Source organism: Pecten maximus, chromosome 12 (genome assembly GCF_902652985.1).
Source record: "Pecten maximus chromosome 12, xPecMax1.1, whole genome shotgun sequence".
Lineage (NCBI taxonomy): Eukaryota > Metazoa > Mollusca > Bivalvia > Pectinida > Pectinidae > Pecten > Pecten maximus.
This window is the reverse complement of record NC_047026.1, coordinates 575,240-593,448: the sequence shown is the minus strand read 5'-3', so window position 1 is coordinate 593,448 and position 18,209 is coordinate 575,240. Positions and strand designations below refer to the sequence as shown.

The 18,209-nt window shown below is 35.2% G+C and overlaps 1 protein-coding gene across 2 annotated transcripts in view; it reads right to left on the bottom strand.

The window, feature by feature from the left end:
* Positions 1 to 2,974: 2,974 nt before the first annotated feature.
* LOC117339321 (MMS19 nucleotide excision repair protein homolog) overlaps positions 2,975 to 18,209 on the bottom strand; it is a 50,758-nt gene continuing 35,523 nt past the window's right edge. The window contains exons 18-26 of one of the 2 annotated variants that reach the window (XM_033900852.1): positions 15,071 to 15,170; positions 14,256 to 14,327; positions 13,753 to 13,879; positions 13,345 to 13,511; positions 12,314 to 12,500; positions 9,901 to 9,983; positions 8,537 to 8,704; positions 6,784 to 6,944; positions 2,975 to 3,214 (exon numbers count right to left, since the gene is read on the bottom strand). In XM_033900852.1, coding sequence (XP_033756743.1) covers positions 3,190 to 3,214; positions 6,784 to 6,944; positions 8,537 to 8,704; positions 9,901 to 9,983; positions 12,314 to 12,500; positions 13,345 to 13,511; positions 13,753 to 13,879; positions 14,256 to 14,327; positions 15,071 to 15,170 — 1,090 coding nt within the window. In that variant the 3' untranslated portion in view covers positions 2,975 to 3,189. Of the gene's footprint in view, positions 3,215 to 6,783; positions 6,945 to 8,536; positions 8,705 to 9,900; positions 9,984 to 12,313; positions 12,501 to 13,344; positions 13,512 to 13,752; positions 13,880 to 14,255; positions 14,328 to 15,070; positions 15,171 to 18,209 lie in introns of those variants that run through there. The other variant, XR_004535166.1, reaches the window with a different exon arrangement.

Here is an 18,209-nt window from a genome sequence, read left to right as displayed (position 1 = left end):
CATATGTATTATTAATTTTGTCAATATCAGTCCATAGCCTATATCTACATCAGGAGACGGATTAATATAAGTACCAAGTACTTGTTTCTGTATCCTTATATTTGTATTATTTGTATGTACCATTGCTATAACCAAATAAAATACAGTTTAAACCAAAATCACAAGCATATGCATATATGCGAGTTTATATGCGTGCGTGTGTAATACATATGCATGTAATAAATATAATTCATATACTAAGACTGTCTGTTCAGAATCTCTCCTGGTGCATGAGAGGAAGATGTTTGAACTCAAGAACATAGTGTTATCCAGTTTCCACAAATAATTTCACATTAGATGCAGAGGCTAATAAATACGAGGCTAATAAATGTATTTTATATGATCAAATGTTTTGTATTTCATTGAAACAAAATAGCCTTAAATTAACATGTATTTCTTTTACACAATTTAGGTAATTGTGGTAAATTTTGTGTGATGCGGGCATATTACTCATATTATATTTAATGAAAAAAAAAATCCTACTCATATCGACAAGACCCTGAGGATCATACATGTAATACATTAGCTACTCCGTGTATACATGTTTCAGGACGACATAATCAGAAGACAGATCTACTATCTAACTATGATGTATATTTGCAATACGAGTACATTATACCTTGTAAGTTTATCATATTAGTAATAATAGTAAAGATGTACATACATTTAGATGAACTCATTTTTTATTCGGGCATATATGTATCGAAGGGCATCACGCCAAATTCGTAAAAAGATCAGATAAAACTCCTTAATACATGTGCTCGTCAACAAAGAGTATGGCTTGAATTCAGATAAGTAAACTTAAATTCTCAAAATACAAGACAGCTGTCATTGTGTTTTTTACGATTACAAATCTAAATAGAACTGGCACAACAAGGAAGTAAGGGCAACCTATCAATGAAGTTTGATGAATCTCCTTTCAGTACTTTTCATGAAATAGTGATAACAATCTTCAATTCACAAAGCCTGACCAGGTAGTACAGTGGTAACACACTTGCTTTTCACCTAGAAAGCCGGGGTTCGATTCCCTGATCAGATGTGAAAACGTATTGGGTCACTCAACCGACCACGAGGGTTTTTCCCGCAAAAACTCTGGTTTCCTCCCACAGTAAGACTTCTCACATGCTTCCATCCGGGCCAACAAGCGTGATTAATATGAGTTGATATAACTTTTGCTTATTTCGCAATTGTTGTAAAATATATACAGTTTACATTGTTACATACACCTGTGGTTAAGGGAGACAACCCTTACAGAAGTATAAAACTCTTGCAACCTTATATGTTAAAAAAATTTCTGGAATCTTCTTGAAGAGAGATATGCCATAATATTATGTTTACAAGTATTTATTGACAAGTGGTTGTTTACAAGAAGTTTGTTAGAGAATTCTAGAAAAGACATGATTGGAGAATTACTTGGAAAGATTTGGCAATATAGTATAAATATAATATACGTAAGTGGATATGGCATCAATAAAATAAAGTTAATTACTCTTCTATATATAGTTTATTAGTCCATTACACATTTATACACTATGTACAAAATATAACGGTTTATATCCAAAATGTACAGGCCAACAGACGGCTTGAATATCAAACACAAGACTCCCTTTCAGCTACGAATACAGGACTTGAATACACCGAATTAACTACACGTGAACCATTACATCAGACAGTTAATACCTAATACCTAGACATGGCATACTCTGTTTACATCTGCTTAGATAAGATTGCTAATTAATACTACATATATATTACTGAATGGTCCCGCAGGCCCCTAATCTTACATAACATGTCTGGTAAATTGTATGGCAGGTGACCAGCCTTTATACATGATTAAGTATGTATACTTTAGCTAACTTTTAGCATAACTTGGCTAACATATTTAACATGGGTTAACTAAATGTTGTTTTTTTTTAAATTATAAATAAAACTATTTTTTGGCACATAAATATCAGGAGAGACAAATTGTTATTCAGAACTGGTTTACAATTGTCAAGGAGAGCTACATGAATTCTGTTTGATTATTAATTGTCTGATACTGATTTGCATCTATAACCAAGAGCTGTGTGAATTCTATTGGATTATTAATTGCCTGGAACTTGGAACTGTGGGATTGATAAACATTCTTAATTCAGAAGAAATGATGGGAAAGGATTACTCAAGGACAGCTGTTATAATATAAGTAATTAACAGTGTTGATTTAATACACCACCTTGTACACGACTTAATTGTAATTGTGAATTATCTCTGTAACTTGCCTTGTTTAGTATATATCATTCAACAGTGTTTTGAACTTAGCTGCTTGGTTTCATCTTTCTGTTATTATCACACAAAAACATTACAAAACCAAAGGTGGCTACATGTTGGCAATTTTGTCGTTCTAATAAAAAATCGAAATTGAATTGACACAACTAGGGACAAAGGGAAACCTACTCATGAAGTTTGAGAAATTTATCTCAAATACTTCTCAAGGACTAGCGATAGCAAACTTCAATTATCAAAATCCAAGATGGCTGCCTGTTGGCCATTTTATTTTTTAAATCGAAATTGAATTGGCACAACTATTGGGATCATGGAGAACCTATGCATTAAGTTTTCAAAAGCCCACCAAATGATGATAACGGGCAAACAAAAGGATTGATGATCGATCAACAGCTCCAAACTATAATACCCAGTAATAGGGTTGTTTACAGCAATACAGCTGACTGGTCACAGTTTGCCAATCAGACCAAAGCCAGGAATTTTCATGTGAGCAAAAAGCAATTTTAGTATCATTTTGTTTGAAGGGACGAACCACAAAATATATTAGACACAACTACAGTAATTGATATGACAGGGTGCAAAATATCCATGTTTAATTTACCAAGACAATGCAAAATATCCATGTTTAATTTACCAAGACAAAGAAGATAAAAATAGGGACCAAACAAAACTATCAACTCATCCGATGTATTCGATTCATTAGCGTGTTCGACATAAGTTTTACTGTAATTATCTAAATGAACACCATATAAGTTATAATTCACAGACTTATAGCACCTCACTGAATGTCTACTATGTACGGAGTGTATCACTGGAACAGGGCGGTGTGAGATTCTGTTTTCTTAGGGACAAGAAGTGGTCCATTAATTAATGACATCATCTGGGCGACTAACTTGGAGTTCCAACCAAAAACCTGAAATGAAAACAGAAAACAAAATAGGGAAGTTTAAATAAAACAGAAAATAGATATATTAGATAACTGTTATTATTAACTAGTTAAAATTGTGATGATTATAATGGATGGCCATTACAAAAGTACCCACACAGTGCAAGAAAATGGCAGCCATTTTATTCACTCACAAAACACTGCAGTTGTTTTTGTAGTGCTATACCACACCTATATACTAAATTTCAAAACAAGAGGCCCTTGGGCCATAACATATGATTTAAACAGTAGCAGTATAGTGGTATTGATAACAATTGGGATAGTGCAATACTGTAAGTTGACCATGATGGCCATCTTGGATTTCTGACCAACTCAAAAATAACAATAGTTGGTCAGGACACAGATTTCTTCTAGGTCCAGAAAGGAGAAGTGTATAGGATGGCTGAAATCGGCTGATGATCTCAACCAGATGCATTTTTTTGTCAAAGGCATAATTTCCGTGATTAAGTGGAAGTAATGATTTTCCATTTCTTATTGTATATTCTACCATGTTTGCTATGTAACGCCAGTTTTGATTGGTTTAAAACCATGTATTATTTTCGAATAACCCACGCTCGTGCCAATAATACACGGTAGTGAGTCACGACTGTTACAATTTATATATCTAATATTTACACATTTTATAAAAGGTGGGCTAATGGGTTAGTCTTTCAATATATTTTTATCACGATGCGAGTTCGAATCCTACGGAGGCCCCCCTTTTATTTTTTTTATTTTTTTTTATCCTTTTTTTTTCAAAATCAATGCCATATGATAGATGCTCTTGATTGTAATAATGCAATACTCCAGAAATAAATTACAAGGTTTTCTCGGGGTTTCTTTGTTTTTTTTTCTATTAGAAAGAGGTCGATCTCAGAGCTAAACAGTACATGGCAGAATAGAAATAATCAACTTTGACTCGTGTATTGTTGCAGGATATACAACTCGGACTCGGATATTTTGCAAAATATCCTCGTCCTCGTTGTATATCCTGCAACAATACACGAATCATCGTTAATTATTTCTTAATTTTCCATTTTGGATGTTTTTTTATTTTTGCTACAAAACAACATTAGAAGCTATGTTTTTGACCACTAATTGTGATAGAACACAATTGTAACTAGAAATTGTTGGCTAACATTTCGACAGGCTTTTCACACTTTGAGAAACTTATGGCAGAAATTACCTTTGAATGTAGTTCGATGTCATTTATTAAAGGAAACTATTTAGAGCTTGATCCAAGCATACTTCATGACCAATATCATGTCCCTGGGACTCTTGGTTATTGAGAAGAAATCGTTTAAAGATTTTAGACTATTTGATCCCTTGTGACCTTGAATGAAGGTCAAGGTCATTCATTAGAACAAACTTGGTAGCCCTTCATCTCAGTATGCTACAGGCCAAACATTAAATCCCTGGGACTCTTGGTTATTGTGAAGAAATCTTTTAAAATTTTAGACTATTTGACCCCTTGTGACCTTTAATTCAGGTCAAGGTCATTCATAAGAACAAACTTGGTAGCCCTTTACCCAAGCATTTTACAGGCCAAATATCAAGTCCCTGGGCCTCTGGTTTTTGGGGGAAATGTAAAGATTTATTAATTATTGCACAATCATGAAAATTTTCAAAATGACATACTATCTGAACCTGAAGTGCTAAGGTAGCAGTGTACAGTAAAAATGCCAAATTCTGAAAAATATGGCACATGTTTTAGATATGTAAACATTGCCAGTTAACCTTACATATAACCTCTAATAAAGTATATATATTTTAAATCTGTACAACATTTTTAATAGAGCTCTGAAGGATAAGTGAACTGATATTTTCTGTGATTTTTAGAGCTGTGAATACCATGGTAACAGCTTAAAAAATTCTCAAAAATTGCAAAATATTATGATATTTGACCCAAAATGGCACAATTCTCTACACAATTTTTTTTCTGAAACCTATTTGAAATTAAATATCTCTATCCCAAAGACAGAATTAATCTTGTTTGGACATATGTTGTAAATTAAGTTTTCCTGCTATCTTACCTTTTCCGTGGGCTTCCATTTTGCGCTGTAGGCAAAACTAAATTTCCTGTGTAAACACACGTTCGGAAAACCCGGATATTTAAAATCCGGAACCAATTTATTGATTTTTGTTTTAATAAATGTGAAGCCTGTATGTACTACTTCATACTGAATATACCAATTATAGTGTACATTTATTTTTTCATTTTTTATGCATATCATAATACAGGAGTTATTTGCTTAACAAAAAAATTGCCCATGGCCAGGCTGTCTTACTGTGGTGTGCTACCTAAAGAAAAACTGAACGTACCAAAATCATCAGAATGACATATTACATTGATCTATGTAAAAACAAAACATTTCAAAAATCAAAAAAGTTGAAAAGTAGGTGACCTTTGACACCATAGCTAGCTTTTTTATTTGACCTCTGACCTTTAAACTTTTAGTGGGTAAAAGTTAGCGCCAGGCGTTATCTACAAATAACTTATTTACATGACCTCTGTAAACTGAATCCTTTTTGAGTTATGGCCATTTTAAACTTTTTCAATACATGCCATCATTGCGGCCATATTATTGGATATTAGACCGACCCCATGATAACAAGACTTGGTCAGTACCATCTCAAAGTCATTTTGTCAAAGTTTGTGCTGAATCCTACTGGTGGAATTTGAGAAGAAACTTAAAATGCGAGTTGTGGGCATACCCAATAGAACAAAAGAAATATTAAAAATGGTGTATCGCGTTAACGAAAAACTTAAGACATCAAAATCAACAGAAGGACATACTGCATCATACTATGAAAAATATTTTTTTTTTTAAATGGAAAAAAATGAAGATTTTCTAAAATTAGACAAACATAACCCCTTGGCGAGCTTTTTTATTTGACCTCTGACCTTAAACTTGTAATTATATAAAAATTAGCCCTAGTCATTATCTACAAATAATATAATTACATGACGTCATGGTGGCCAAATTGGATTTTTGACCTTCATTTTTGCTGCTGCTTTCACCTTTTGACTCATGCCAAATAACATGAACAAAAAACAAAAACGCAAAATATTGACCTACCAAATTTAAAGCATTATACAAAAAAATGATAAGTAGGAAACAGAACAGTAACAATGTTGTCAATAATTTGCCAAGTAAAAGAAATGGAGCAAAATTAAAATGATAATTAAGTTAGTTTTGATGTCATTAGACAATACTTCCATATATTGCCCTTTTGATATAACAAACTTTGTTTGAAAGTTTGTTGTTAATTAGCTGGATTTATCATCCTGTGAACAGCCAGGGTCATTTTGAGGGGGAATTAATGGCCTCCATCCAGAAGGCATGTCACATACTATCCAGAGCAATTTGGTAAACTGTCTAATTCACACAGGACAATGACTTCACAGGATGATCCAAGATCTGGGCTTCCTCAGAAAAAACAAACTGCTGTGCTAGGGTTCACACCACAATCGGGTATGAATCTCTACTGCAGGCATTAGCCTCGTGCTCTGTTGGCTACATACAATGGCCCCCAACATAGTAGAAACTACTCACCACTCTGTGCGTGCAGCAACAGCCTCCTTTCTGACGAGTCGTTTTTTGTCGTCAAGGACTAGCTCCAAACTACGCACCACACTAGATTTGTACGGTAACAACAGGTGGGCAGGCAAGACTGACAGTGCATTTATACATCGTAAAGACTTCATGCGGATTTTCTGTGTAAACATAAAGAAAAACAAATTTAAATTTGTGAAATTGTTACACAGTAAACAAACTTTCAAAGTCAAACAAATACAGAAGAACTGACATTCTAATACAGAGTCAATGATAGGAGTACTCTAGACTATATCTCGATTTGCTGGCTTAAAAAGATTTAAAAAGCTAATATAAGGCAAAACCTCAAACCTGTATTAAAAAAAAATGTAAACTTTATTTTACAACAATTGCGAAACAAGTTATATTAACTTATATCAATCAAGCTTGTTGGCCCAGATGGAAGTGCGCGAGGGGTCTTACTGTGGGAGGCTGCGGGAATGCATATGAGCTTCACTCAGGTGACCTAATAAACTATGAATTTATTCAACTAATTGTTATCTATTGTGTAAATAACCTCATTTATATTGTATTACTGCATTATAATGTGTTTGATTTTTCTTTACTACACACATATGTTATATTTTGAACAATTGGATGGCTAAAATGAATACTGCACCTTTACATGTGAACTATTATATTGAACACTGCATGACGTATAAGAATTTTGTTCTACCCTTTCAAGCCTCAGTCACTCAGATGTCAACACTGCCAGATGACAGTCATAGTGACTTCTAGGCCTACAGGAAAGTCGAGAGTTCAGTGATTCTATGTGTGTTTTAGTGATTATGTAATAACACAAGTTTCTCTCATATCTCGCCATGTTGGATAGAGTTTGCCCATGTAAGATAGCTATGTAAGATAAATCTATCTTACATATATTTAGCATTTCATGCGCGCGGAGTAATCTGCGTTCAAGGGGGACAACTCTTACAATGTCGCCTGCTTGTGTTTACATCCGACAGTCCTTATCGTCGGTGTCGGTTTTGAAACATTGGACTTAACAATAAAATACATATATTCTGAGATAAATATATGTCATACCAACAATAAACCGATAGGGCTACACACTTAAACAATTAGACATTTCATCCGAGCGAAAATATGACTCTGTTACTGTAGACTCGGCCTAGAACAGTTACAGTACAGTACTATACAGTACAGACTGGCCTACCCTACAGATGTTGACAATTTGATCACGGCCACGTCAAAAGTCGGTCAAGTTACGCATATTTTTATTGGCGAATTTTTCATTCGTTCATCAATACTAACCACAAAAGGAATAAAATTTGTGTGCAAACTTAGTTTGCCGAAATCCGGTATGATCTTTCAGAATATCATAGTATTTTAAGTAAAAACGACAAATAGATAAATTAAAAAATTGAAGAAAATGGATGGCTGAGGGACACTTTTGCCACAAATTTGGTAGTGATATGAGAGAAAAAGACTCTTTCATTATGTGTGTATGTAGGATAGGGATATTGCACCCTCGGGATCACAAAATGTGGTAAAACCCTCGGCAAGCCTGAGTTTCACCAGAATTTGTGACCCCTCGGGTGGAATATCCCTATCCTACATATACACATATGAAAGAGTCTCATAATATCATGGGTGTCTGTGCAATAGTCCAGAGTATTTGACCCTTGGTACTGGTAATCGACCGATGTTCTATTGCACCTATGATATTTGTATATTATTGAATACCCAGTCTTACCATTGAGGAAGCGTGTGTACACAGCTGAAGTAGCTGTGGAACCAGTGTCTCCACATGTTTAGATATCACAACAGGTGCATCATGGGTACAGTCACAAAGTATTGTCATGGTAGACAACTGAAGGTCAAGGTCATCACACAACAAGGATTGTACCATCAGGGGGAATAACTGCAAAAGAAAAAAAAAATGTATCGGTGGTGGAAATAACTTTAATTGAAAAGAGAATTTTATCAACAGCGACATCTTCAAAATCCAAGGGTCTGTATGACTATTTCTGTACACCTATGGAGCATGTCATACATACTATGCAGTTGTTTTCTCTAATGCCTTATCAGTCAACACTGAAAATTATTTCCCCAAGATGTTGGTACCAACAGTTGATCAGATTGATCTCGGAGAAATGATATTGGCTGTTGACTGTCGGCATCAAACAACTGTTTTGTTACCTGTGAAAAACCCATCCTGAAGCAGGCAGACTGTTACCATAGCAATTCCGATTAGAAAGATACTTCTCCTTAGTAAATTGAATGCTTAGGCCCATTCTGATGTTCCATAACAGTCAGCATTTTATTTATTGTTGACTGGCTTGTTATGATTTTTTTATTTGCAACATTCCAGGGAATGAGTAAAAATTCTTAATTCACATTAAGAAAGAGAGTGAGATAACTGAATGTTTTGTATGTACCACCTGTAAGAGCCACATTGTGAATGATACTATGTTTACTGGAACCTGATAAGGAATCCTGCATATATCCAATTTATGTATGTACATTGTATTTGATAAAAGGCAAAATACATGAATGTTGGGGAAGTACAATAACAGTTTAACTGTATCACACTGATTTGGACACTCTTATTGGCTGCATTTTAGAAATGTGTCATGACAAAATTGAATGCTTAGAATTTAAAAATTTAAAATTGAGGATCAGACCTTGGACTGTGTCTTGATAAAGGGGCAGATTGCCTCGAAAATTCGACAATTTACTTGTCTGTACTGTCGTTATTACTTACTTGACAATTAGAACCCTTTGATCTTGACAGTGTTTCAGATTTTGAGAGCAGAACCCTTTGATCTTGACAGTGTTTAAGATTTTCAGAGCAGAACCCTTGGATTTTGACAGTGTTTCAGATTTTCAGAGCAGAACCCTTGGAATTCGACAGTGTTTCATATGAAGCTACAGAAAAGGACAATAATTTCCCTCCAAAGTATAACATACTAATGATTTGTTTTCCTCTGTACTAAAATTTCTCTATATAAATTAAGTGCATAGCAATTATTTCATTAATATCAATAGGCTGTTTCAGATATATGAAAGAAAACCTTGCTGTTTGTTGCTTTCACTTGACCATGAATCCTAACTTACTGGAGGCAGTTCAGTGAGTAGGACTTGTTTAGGGAGTATTTTCAGCATGTGTGATAAGCAAGTCAGGTAGTTCTTCTTGGTAGCTGATTGAAATTAAAAAAACAGATCATGTCAACATCATTAAGTAAATGTCAAGTCTTATCACAAACATCAGTAACTTAACACAAGAAAAATGAAAACCACTCATTGATTTGCAGAAAGAAATATGAAAATTCAAGTTTGGGTTTCAAAGACATATTTAGGTGTTTTCACCAACTGATATGGTGAAACTGGTGAAAAGACCTATTGTGTTTCTTCTTCCTCTGGTTCTTCTTTCTCTCCTTATCGGACAATTTTTTGGGTGTTTAAAGTGTACCCTGAACGAAAAACGATATTCAAATATGATATTCTATGTAATTACCAAAGAAGAATGTCGTAAACCACATCAAAATTGGTTGACCGAGTGACAAGATATCGCACATCGAAGTACAAGTTTTGCACCTGTTGGTCAACTGCTAATCACTGTATCAGTCTATTACGCTGATTTGGGACTCTTCAATCTATGACATCTGAGGTTTAATGGAGTAACTGTAATGGCGGCCAGCAGTATAGACATTAGTATGAACAGTAACAACACAGACATATCTGAATGCGATCTGGACATGACTTTTGAGGTCGATGACTTTGGCAAAGATTGCCAACAAGAAGAGGGAATCCAACCATATCAGTTTGAGCCTTTTAGAGAATTAAATCTTAGTAAAACGGACTCTGAAAATGACTGCTTGGGTAACACAAACTGGTATGTTTTGCAATTACCAATACAATTCAATATTCAAGGTCATCTATTTGAACAAAATTTGGTAGCCCTTCACCCTAGCATGCTATAGACCCAATATCAAGTCTCTGGGCCTCTTTGTTACTGAGAAGAAGTCGTTTGAAGATTATAGCCTATTTGACCTTTGTGACCTTGAATGAAGGTCAAGGTCATTCATTTGAAACAACTTGGTAGCACTTCACCCCAGCATGCTACAGACCTAATATTGGGTTTCTGAGCCTTTTGGTTATTGAGAAGAAGCCGTTTGAAGATTATAGCCTATTTGACCTTTGTGACCTTGAATGCAGGTCAATGTCATTCATTTGAACAAATTTGGTAGCCTTCACCCCAGGATGCTACAGGCCTAATATCAAGTCCCTGGGCTCTTTGGTTATTGAGAAGAAGTTGTTTGAAGTTTTTAGCTTTTTGACCCATGTGACCTTGAATGAAGATAAAAGTCATATATTTGAACAAACTTGGTAGCCTTCACCTCAGCATGCTACAGAACTAATATCAAGTCCCTGGGCCACTTAGTTATTGAGAAGAAGTTGTTTAAAGATTCTAGCCTATTTTACCCATGTGACCTTGAATGAAGGTCAAGGTCATTTATTAGAACAAACTTGGTAGCCCTAGCATGCTACTGGACCAATATCAAGTATCTGGGCCTCTTGGTTATTGAGAAGAAGTCATTTGAAGATTATAGCTTATTTGAACTTTGTGACCTGGAATGAAGATCAATGTCATTTGAACAAACTTGGTAGCCCTTCACCCCAGGATGCTACAGGCCAATTATCTCTGGGCCTTTTTGGTTAATAAGAAGAAGTTGTTTAAATGAACAAGAAATCCCAGAGGGATCTTGGCGCCCACCATTGAATGATCTTTATAGGTTCCATGTCAGATTGATCTTCTTTCTATTTTCCCTGTCCTCTTACTAATCTGTGTAAATTGAGAAACATCCCTCTAGTACTTTTCAAACAAGGGGAACCTATATATGAAATTTGAGATTAAGCGATAATGGCTGTCTGTTGGCCATGTTGTTTCCAGATTTGTCCCAAAATGCAATATGAGTGATCATGATCAAGGGGAACCTATACATGAAATTTGAGAAAGATCCCTTCAGTACCTTCTGTAAAATAGCGGTAACAAACTTCAATTGTCAAAATCCAAGATGGCTGTCTGTCGGCCATGTTGTTTTCAGATTGGTTCCAAACTACAATATGCATAACTAGGGACAAAGCGGAACCTACATATTAAATTTGAGAAAGATCCCTTCATTGCTTTCTGAGAAGTAGTGATAACAAACTTCAATTGTAAAAATCCAAGATGGCTGCCTGTCGGCCATGTTGTTTTCCTACTGGTCCGAAACTACAATATGCATAATAAGGGCCCAAGGGACACCAACGTATGAAATTTCAGAGAGATCCCTTTGGTGCTTTCTGAGAAGTAGTGATAACAAACGTCAATTGTCAAAATCCAAGATGGCTGCCTATCAGCATTTTCTGAAAATTGTTATTGCAGTAAGATTTTCCAAGGAAATGTGTACTGACCAGCTAGAGGGTTAGGTCAGCAAACTACTTCTTAATAAACAGAGAAGCTTAATGGCCATTCCCTTATACTTACCAGGAGGGGAGCTGTTGAATCCTTCTTTTAACTTGTCAACATTTTCCACAAATACTCTCTGTTTGTACATCATTCGTATGTTAGCACCAAGGGGCTTGGAGAGTACATCCATGAAGTCCCCTAAAATGATCCCAAAGCCACTAGCGGCGTGCTCTCCAACACATCGGTCATCTAATAGATGTGTAAGCTGTTACAACATACAAAGATACAGATTAACCTCACCAAACACAAAGCCTTCTTTTTTTTAATTGTCATGTGGAAATTGTTCACAATTAAAAATTCAAACCTCTGAAATGATCATTCTATACCAAAAATCTTCTTTAAAAAACTTATATTATACCTTAAACGGGCATTCCTTCGTTTGACTAAAGAATTTATAGATTTAATACGCAGGGCTGACTGTTTCATTTCTACACCTGTAACAACATCAACCGAAGTACCAGTTTGTCAGAGATTAGTTCCGCTTGAGCAAGCGGGTAGCCTAGGCCTAGATGAATTGTTGGCTGTAGTGTGCATTATTATCGGCGACCGTCTGATGTAAGTAAAGCAGTACTTTTTATCCACAGACAATTTCTTTAATCAATTTATTAAACACTTATAATAGCATATATAAAAATTGGTAGGTTTGTCGTGCCGAAATTTTCAGTGTTACAAACGGAAGTTTGATGTTGAAAAAATGTCGGCGTTTACCAAGGATCGTTGTTAGACTCAAAAACGATACTTCGAAATTATTCAATTATTTCAAGTAGGATTTTTTTTATTAGGACCAAATTTTCACTTCATATTATCCAAGTTTTTTGAGTTTTCCAATTTTTTTTTTTACGAAGATAAAGAGAAAATTTGGTCGGGACTGACGAGGTACTTCGATGTAAGCAGTGTATTCGAGTTTTCTGAGTTCAAGTTAACTAATTTCCACTGTAATATCTTACAATATATATAGATACACATCTCTAGAATACATTATCTGGAAAAACAAATTTTAAAGCATTTAAATGTATATCAAACTAAAAGTGGACTTAAATTTTGGTTACCGTGGTAATAAGCTCCTTAGCTTTAATATGGCCCCTCATGGCAAGAGCTTTTGTGACCCAGATTAGCTGATTCAGTGCAGCTCTCTTGCTTCCTTCCACAGCGTCATTTCTCAGAATAGTATTTATCGTGTCACACGTTGACAGTAGAAAGTTTGATAGACTGTCACCTGGAAAGTGATGAACAAAAAAAAAAAAATTTTGGAAAACGCATTTCTGAAAAATATAACAAATAACAAAATTTTATTAATGAGACCTTACCTGACTTTTGTGTGATGTCCTACATATGTAACACAGTAATATTAGCCATGTGCAATACCACCCGACCATTTCATCTGGTTTACAGAAAAAAAGCTTAGAGAACGTTAACATAGCCAATGCTTTAACATGACATCACTATACGGCACTGACCAGTAGGCCATCTGTTGATAAGTCCAGCCAAACACTTGGCAGCAGCTCTCCTGGTCAGTTCATGGTCAGACTTGAGGGAAAGTGACCACAAATGCTGGCTGTACTCTGTCAGACAGGACTCGAACATCTGATGGAAAATACAAGAATCCCTTTCACTGCATGATTATCATAAATACAGGCAATGGATAGACAGAAACCAACACCTATATATAGCTACTGGAACACATTTATTATCAATTTGCAATGAAATTATATTTTCAAGATTAAATTGCCCATACTTTCACAAGATTCTAATGTTATTATCATATATCAAAATGGAAGAAAATAATTAAAATTCATGAAAGCAGTTTGAAGTGAAATGGGGATACCTTATCATTAGGTATCCCCATTTCACTTCAAACTGCTTTCATGAATTTTATCATTTCTAAATATATTTTTTATAAAGGCGTAGGCTACCACCCAAATAATTGACATTTTTGGGATGAATGAAACCGTTCAACTACCTCATCAGGACAGGAACATATCACAGGGGTTGCTACGGTTATCAATTCTGTCTGTTGCCAGGGTGAGGAAATCTGTAAGATAAAACAAAATACTCTGATAAACAATAAAACAGAGTGAAAGTGACCTTTACCTTGACCAGTAACAACAAACAATAGAAATACAACTTCATTGATACTGATTGTATAAATTAACTATGGATACTGATTGTATAAATTAACTATGTATAAAACTATTGATACTGATTGTATAAATTAACTATGTATAAAACTATGTATACTGATTGTATAAATTAACTATGTATACTGATTGTATAAATTAACTATGTATACTGATTGTATAAATTAACTATGTATACTGATTGTATAAATTAACTATGTATACTGATTGTATAAATTAACTATGTATAAAACTGTTGATACTGATTGTATAAATTTACTATGTATAAAACTATTGATACTGATTGTATAAATTAACTATGTATAAAAGTATCAAGTGTTTATGTGTGACATTTGGCCCTTAAGTGATGACCACAAATTAAAAGTCTAATTACATTAAAAATGGAATAAATATGTTACCTTATTATGATGTTGAGATACTGTGTACAAAAGTGTTTTTTTTTAATTGACAGACCCAGACCTGACAATGTGATTGCTAATTGCTCTTCAAAGTGGAAATCTATGAAAAATTATCAATTATCAACAATTGTAAATATTCTTTGGACACTGGTTATTTGTTTTCAGGAAACAGCTCCATCATATCTCATTTTAGGTACATGTATAATATGGAATAGACTTCATCATTAAATCCCACCCACCTGTAGTGGCTGGAACGCTGTGGACGGTGTACGGGAAAGGTAAGTTGTATCGTTATGTAGATATAATTGCGTCACATGTCTATGCAAATCTGTTAATCTCCTGTAAAACAATCAAGACTCTGTAAACATATAATTATGTCCAACAAGAGGCCTATACAGGCCTAAATTCTCACCTGATCAGGTCATTATTAACACCTGAAACAAGACAGAATTGTCAGGTAGTTTTGAAGTTTCCTTACTAATTAACTAAGATCTATATAATTGTTTGGTATTAATGGATATTAAAATTAGTGAAAGGAAATTCTAATCTACATTTATCATGTAATGTAATATGCATGTAGATACTATGGAAATTTAATTCTAATATATCTGTTGAAATAGAAGTCACTGGAGACCACATGTTTTATTGGTTCACAATGTACACTTAAATGTGGTAAGCATTTCATTTCCATACCTAACTAGAACTGTCGCCAGGATGGCTGACTAATACCCCCCGAATCTGCACGAGTCAATGGTGAATTGGAACTGATAATTAGAGGCCAACTAAGATAACACAGTAATATAGTGACCAGTTGCCATAGCAACCATAATTTTGAGAAAAAGAAAGTGGCATGCACATCTACACATGGTCCTTTATATTTGTGTGAAGTTTCATTAAAATCGGTCCTTCAGTTTAGGAGGAGTTGTCCGGACAAACTTAAAGTTATGGTTCTTATCAGAAAACCTGTTTATAGTGACCAGTTGCCATAGCAACCATACTTTTGAGAAAAAGAAAGTGGCATGCACATCTACACATGGTCCTCTATATTTGTGTGAAGTTTCATTGAAATCGGCCCTTCGGTTTAGGAGGAGTTGTCCGGATATCTTAAAGTTATGGTTCTTATCAGAAAACCTGTTTATAGTGACCAGTTGCCATAGCAACCATACTTTTGAGAAAAAGAAAGTGGCATGCACATCTACACATGGTCCTCTATATTTGTGTGAAGTTTCATTGAAATCGGTCCTTCGGTTTAGGAGGAGTTGTCCGGACAATCTTAAAGTTATGGTTCTTATCAGAAAACATGTTTATAGTGACCAGTTGCCATAGCAACCATAATTTTGAGAAAAAGAAAGTGGCATGCACATCTACACATGGTCCTTTATATTTGTGTGAAGTTTCATTGAAATCGGTCCTTCAGTTTAGGAGGAGTTGTCCGGGACAAACTTAAAGTTATGGTTCTTATCAGAAAACATGTTTATAGTGACCAGTTGCCATAGCAACCATACTTTTGAGAAAAAGAAAGTGGCATGCACATCTACACATGGTCCTCTATATTTGTGTGAAGTTTCATTGAAATCGGCCCTTCGGTTTAGGAGGAGTTGTCCGGACAAACTTAAAGTTATGGTTCTTATCAGAAAACATGTTTATAGTGACCAGTTGCCATAGCAACCATAATTTTGAGAAAAAGAAAGTGGCATGCACATCTACACATGTTCCTTAATATTTGTGTGAAGTTTCATTGAAATCGGCCCTTCAGTTTGGGAGGAGTTGTCTGGACAAAATGCGTCTACAGACAGACGGACGGACAGACAACCTGATTCCAGTATACCCCCCTAACTTCGTTGCGGGGGTATAACTCTAAAGTTATCATCTACGGTCATCAAAAGTCACAAAAAAAAGTAGTCATTAATTCTTATCACTGTGGTATATTTTTCATTTGCACATCTTATGACACTTAAGTAACATTAAGCCAAAGGTCAATATATAGGTTATCAAAGGTCAATATATAGGTTATCAAAGGTCAATATATAGGTTATCAAAGGTGCAAGTGGTCATTCAGTCTTATCAAATGTGGTACATTGTTCATTTACATATATCATAACACTGAAATTATACTAAAGGTTAATATCTAGGTCATCACAAGTCAATGTGGTCATAAATTATACTAAAGGTTAATATCTAGGTCATCACAAGTCAATGTGGTCATAAATTATACTAAAGGTTAATATCTAGGTCATCACAAGTCAATGTGGTCATAAATTATACTAAAGGTTAATATCTAGGTCATCACAAGTCAACGTGGTCATAGATTATACTAAAGGTTAATATCTAGGTCATCACAAGTCAATGTGGTCATAAATTTATATCAAAACCCCATTACCACTGTTTATTTACATATCTAATGCTACTTTAAAAGTATGCCAATTAATTATAAGGGTCAATATATGTCATCAAAGGTCAAAGGTCAAATTAATAATCAATTCTAATCAATGTGGGACACTTTTCATTTGCATTTTTATACCACTTATTCCAAAGGTCAATATATAGGTCACAAATGGTCACAGATCAAATAAGTCATCATTTCTGATCAATGTGGTAATCATATACACATGTACATCAAACTACCCATACCAAGATGATAATTCTAACCAAGAAAAATCTCTATATTTGGAACCATGGATAATCTAATTTGCATTTTAATTTATGCGTATTGTTGTAGATATAATTATGTACTAGGCTAGAAAACAATTATCCCATGTCCTTATAAGGATATATAGAAAATGTGTAATGAGACCTAGACTAGAACTAATTACAAAAGGTACGACACAGAAAACGCAAAAGGTCTCCACATGCCTACCTACATGACACATGCCCACCTACGTGACACATGCCCACCTACGTGACACATGCCCACCTACGTGACACATGCCCACCTACGTGACACATGCCTACCTACGTGACACATGCCCACCTACGTGACACATGCCCACCTACGTGACACATGCCTACCAACGTGACACATGCCTACCTACGTGACACATGCCTACCTATGTGACACATGCCTACCTACGTGACACATGCCCACCTACGTGACACATGCCCACCTACGTGACACATGCCCACCTACGTGACACATGCCCACCTACGTGACACATGCCCACCTACGTGACACATGCCCACCTACGTGACACATGCCCACCTACGTGACACATGCCTACCTATGTGACACATGCCTACCTATGTGACACATGCCTACCTACGTGACACATGCCTACCAACGTGACACATGCCTACCTACGTGACACATGCCTACCTATGTGACACATGCCTACCAACGTGACACATGCCTACCTACGTGACACATGCCTTCCTACGTGA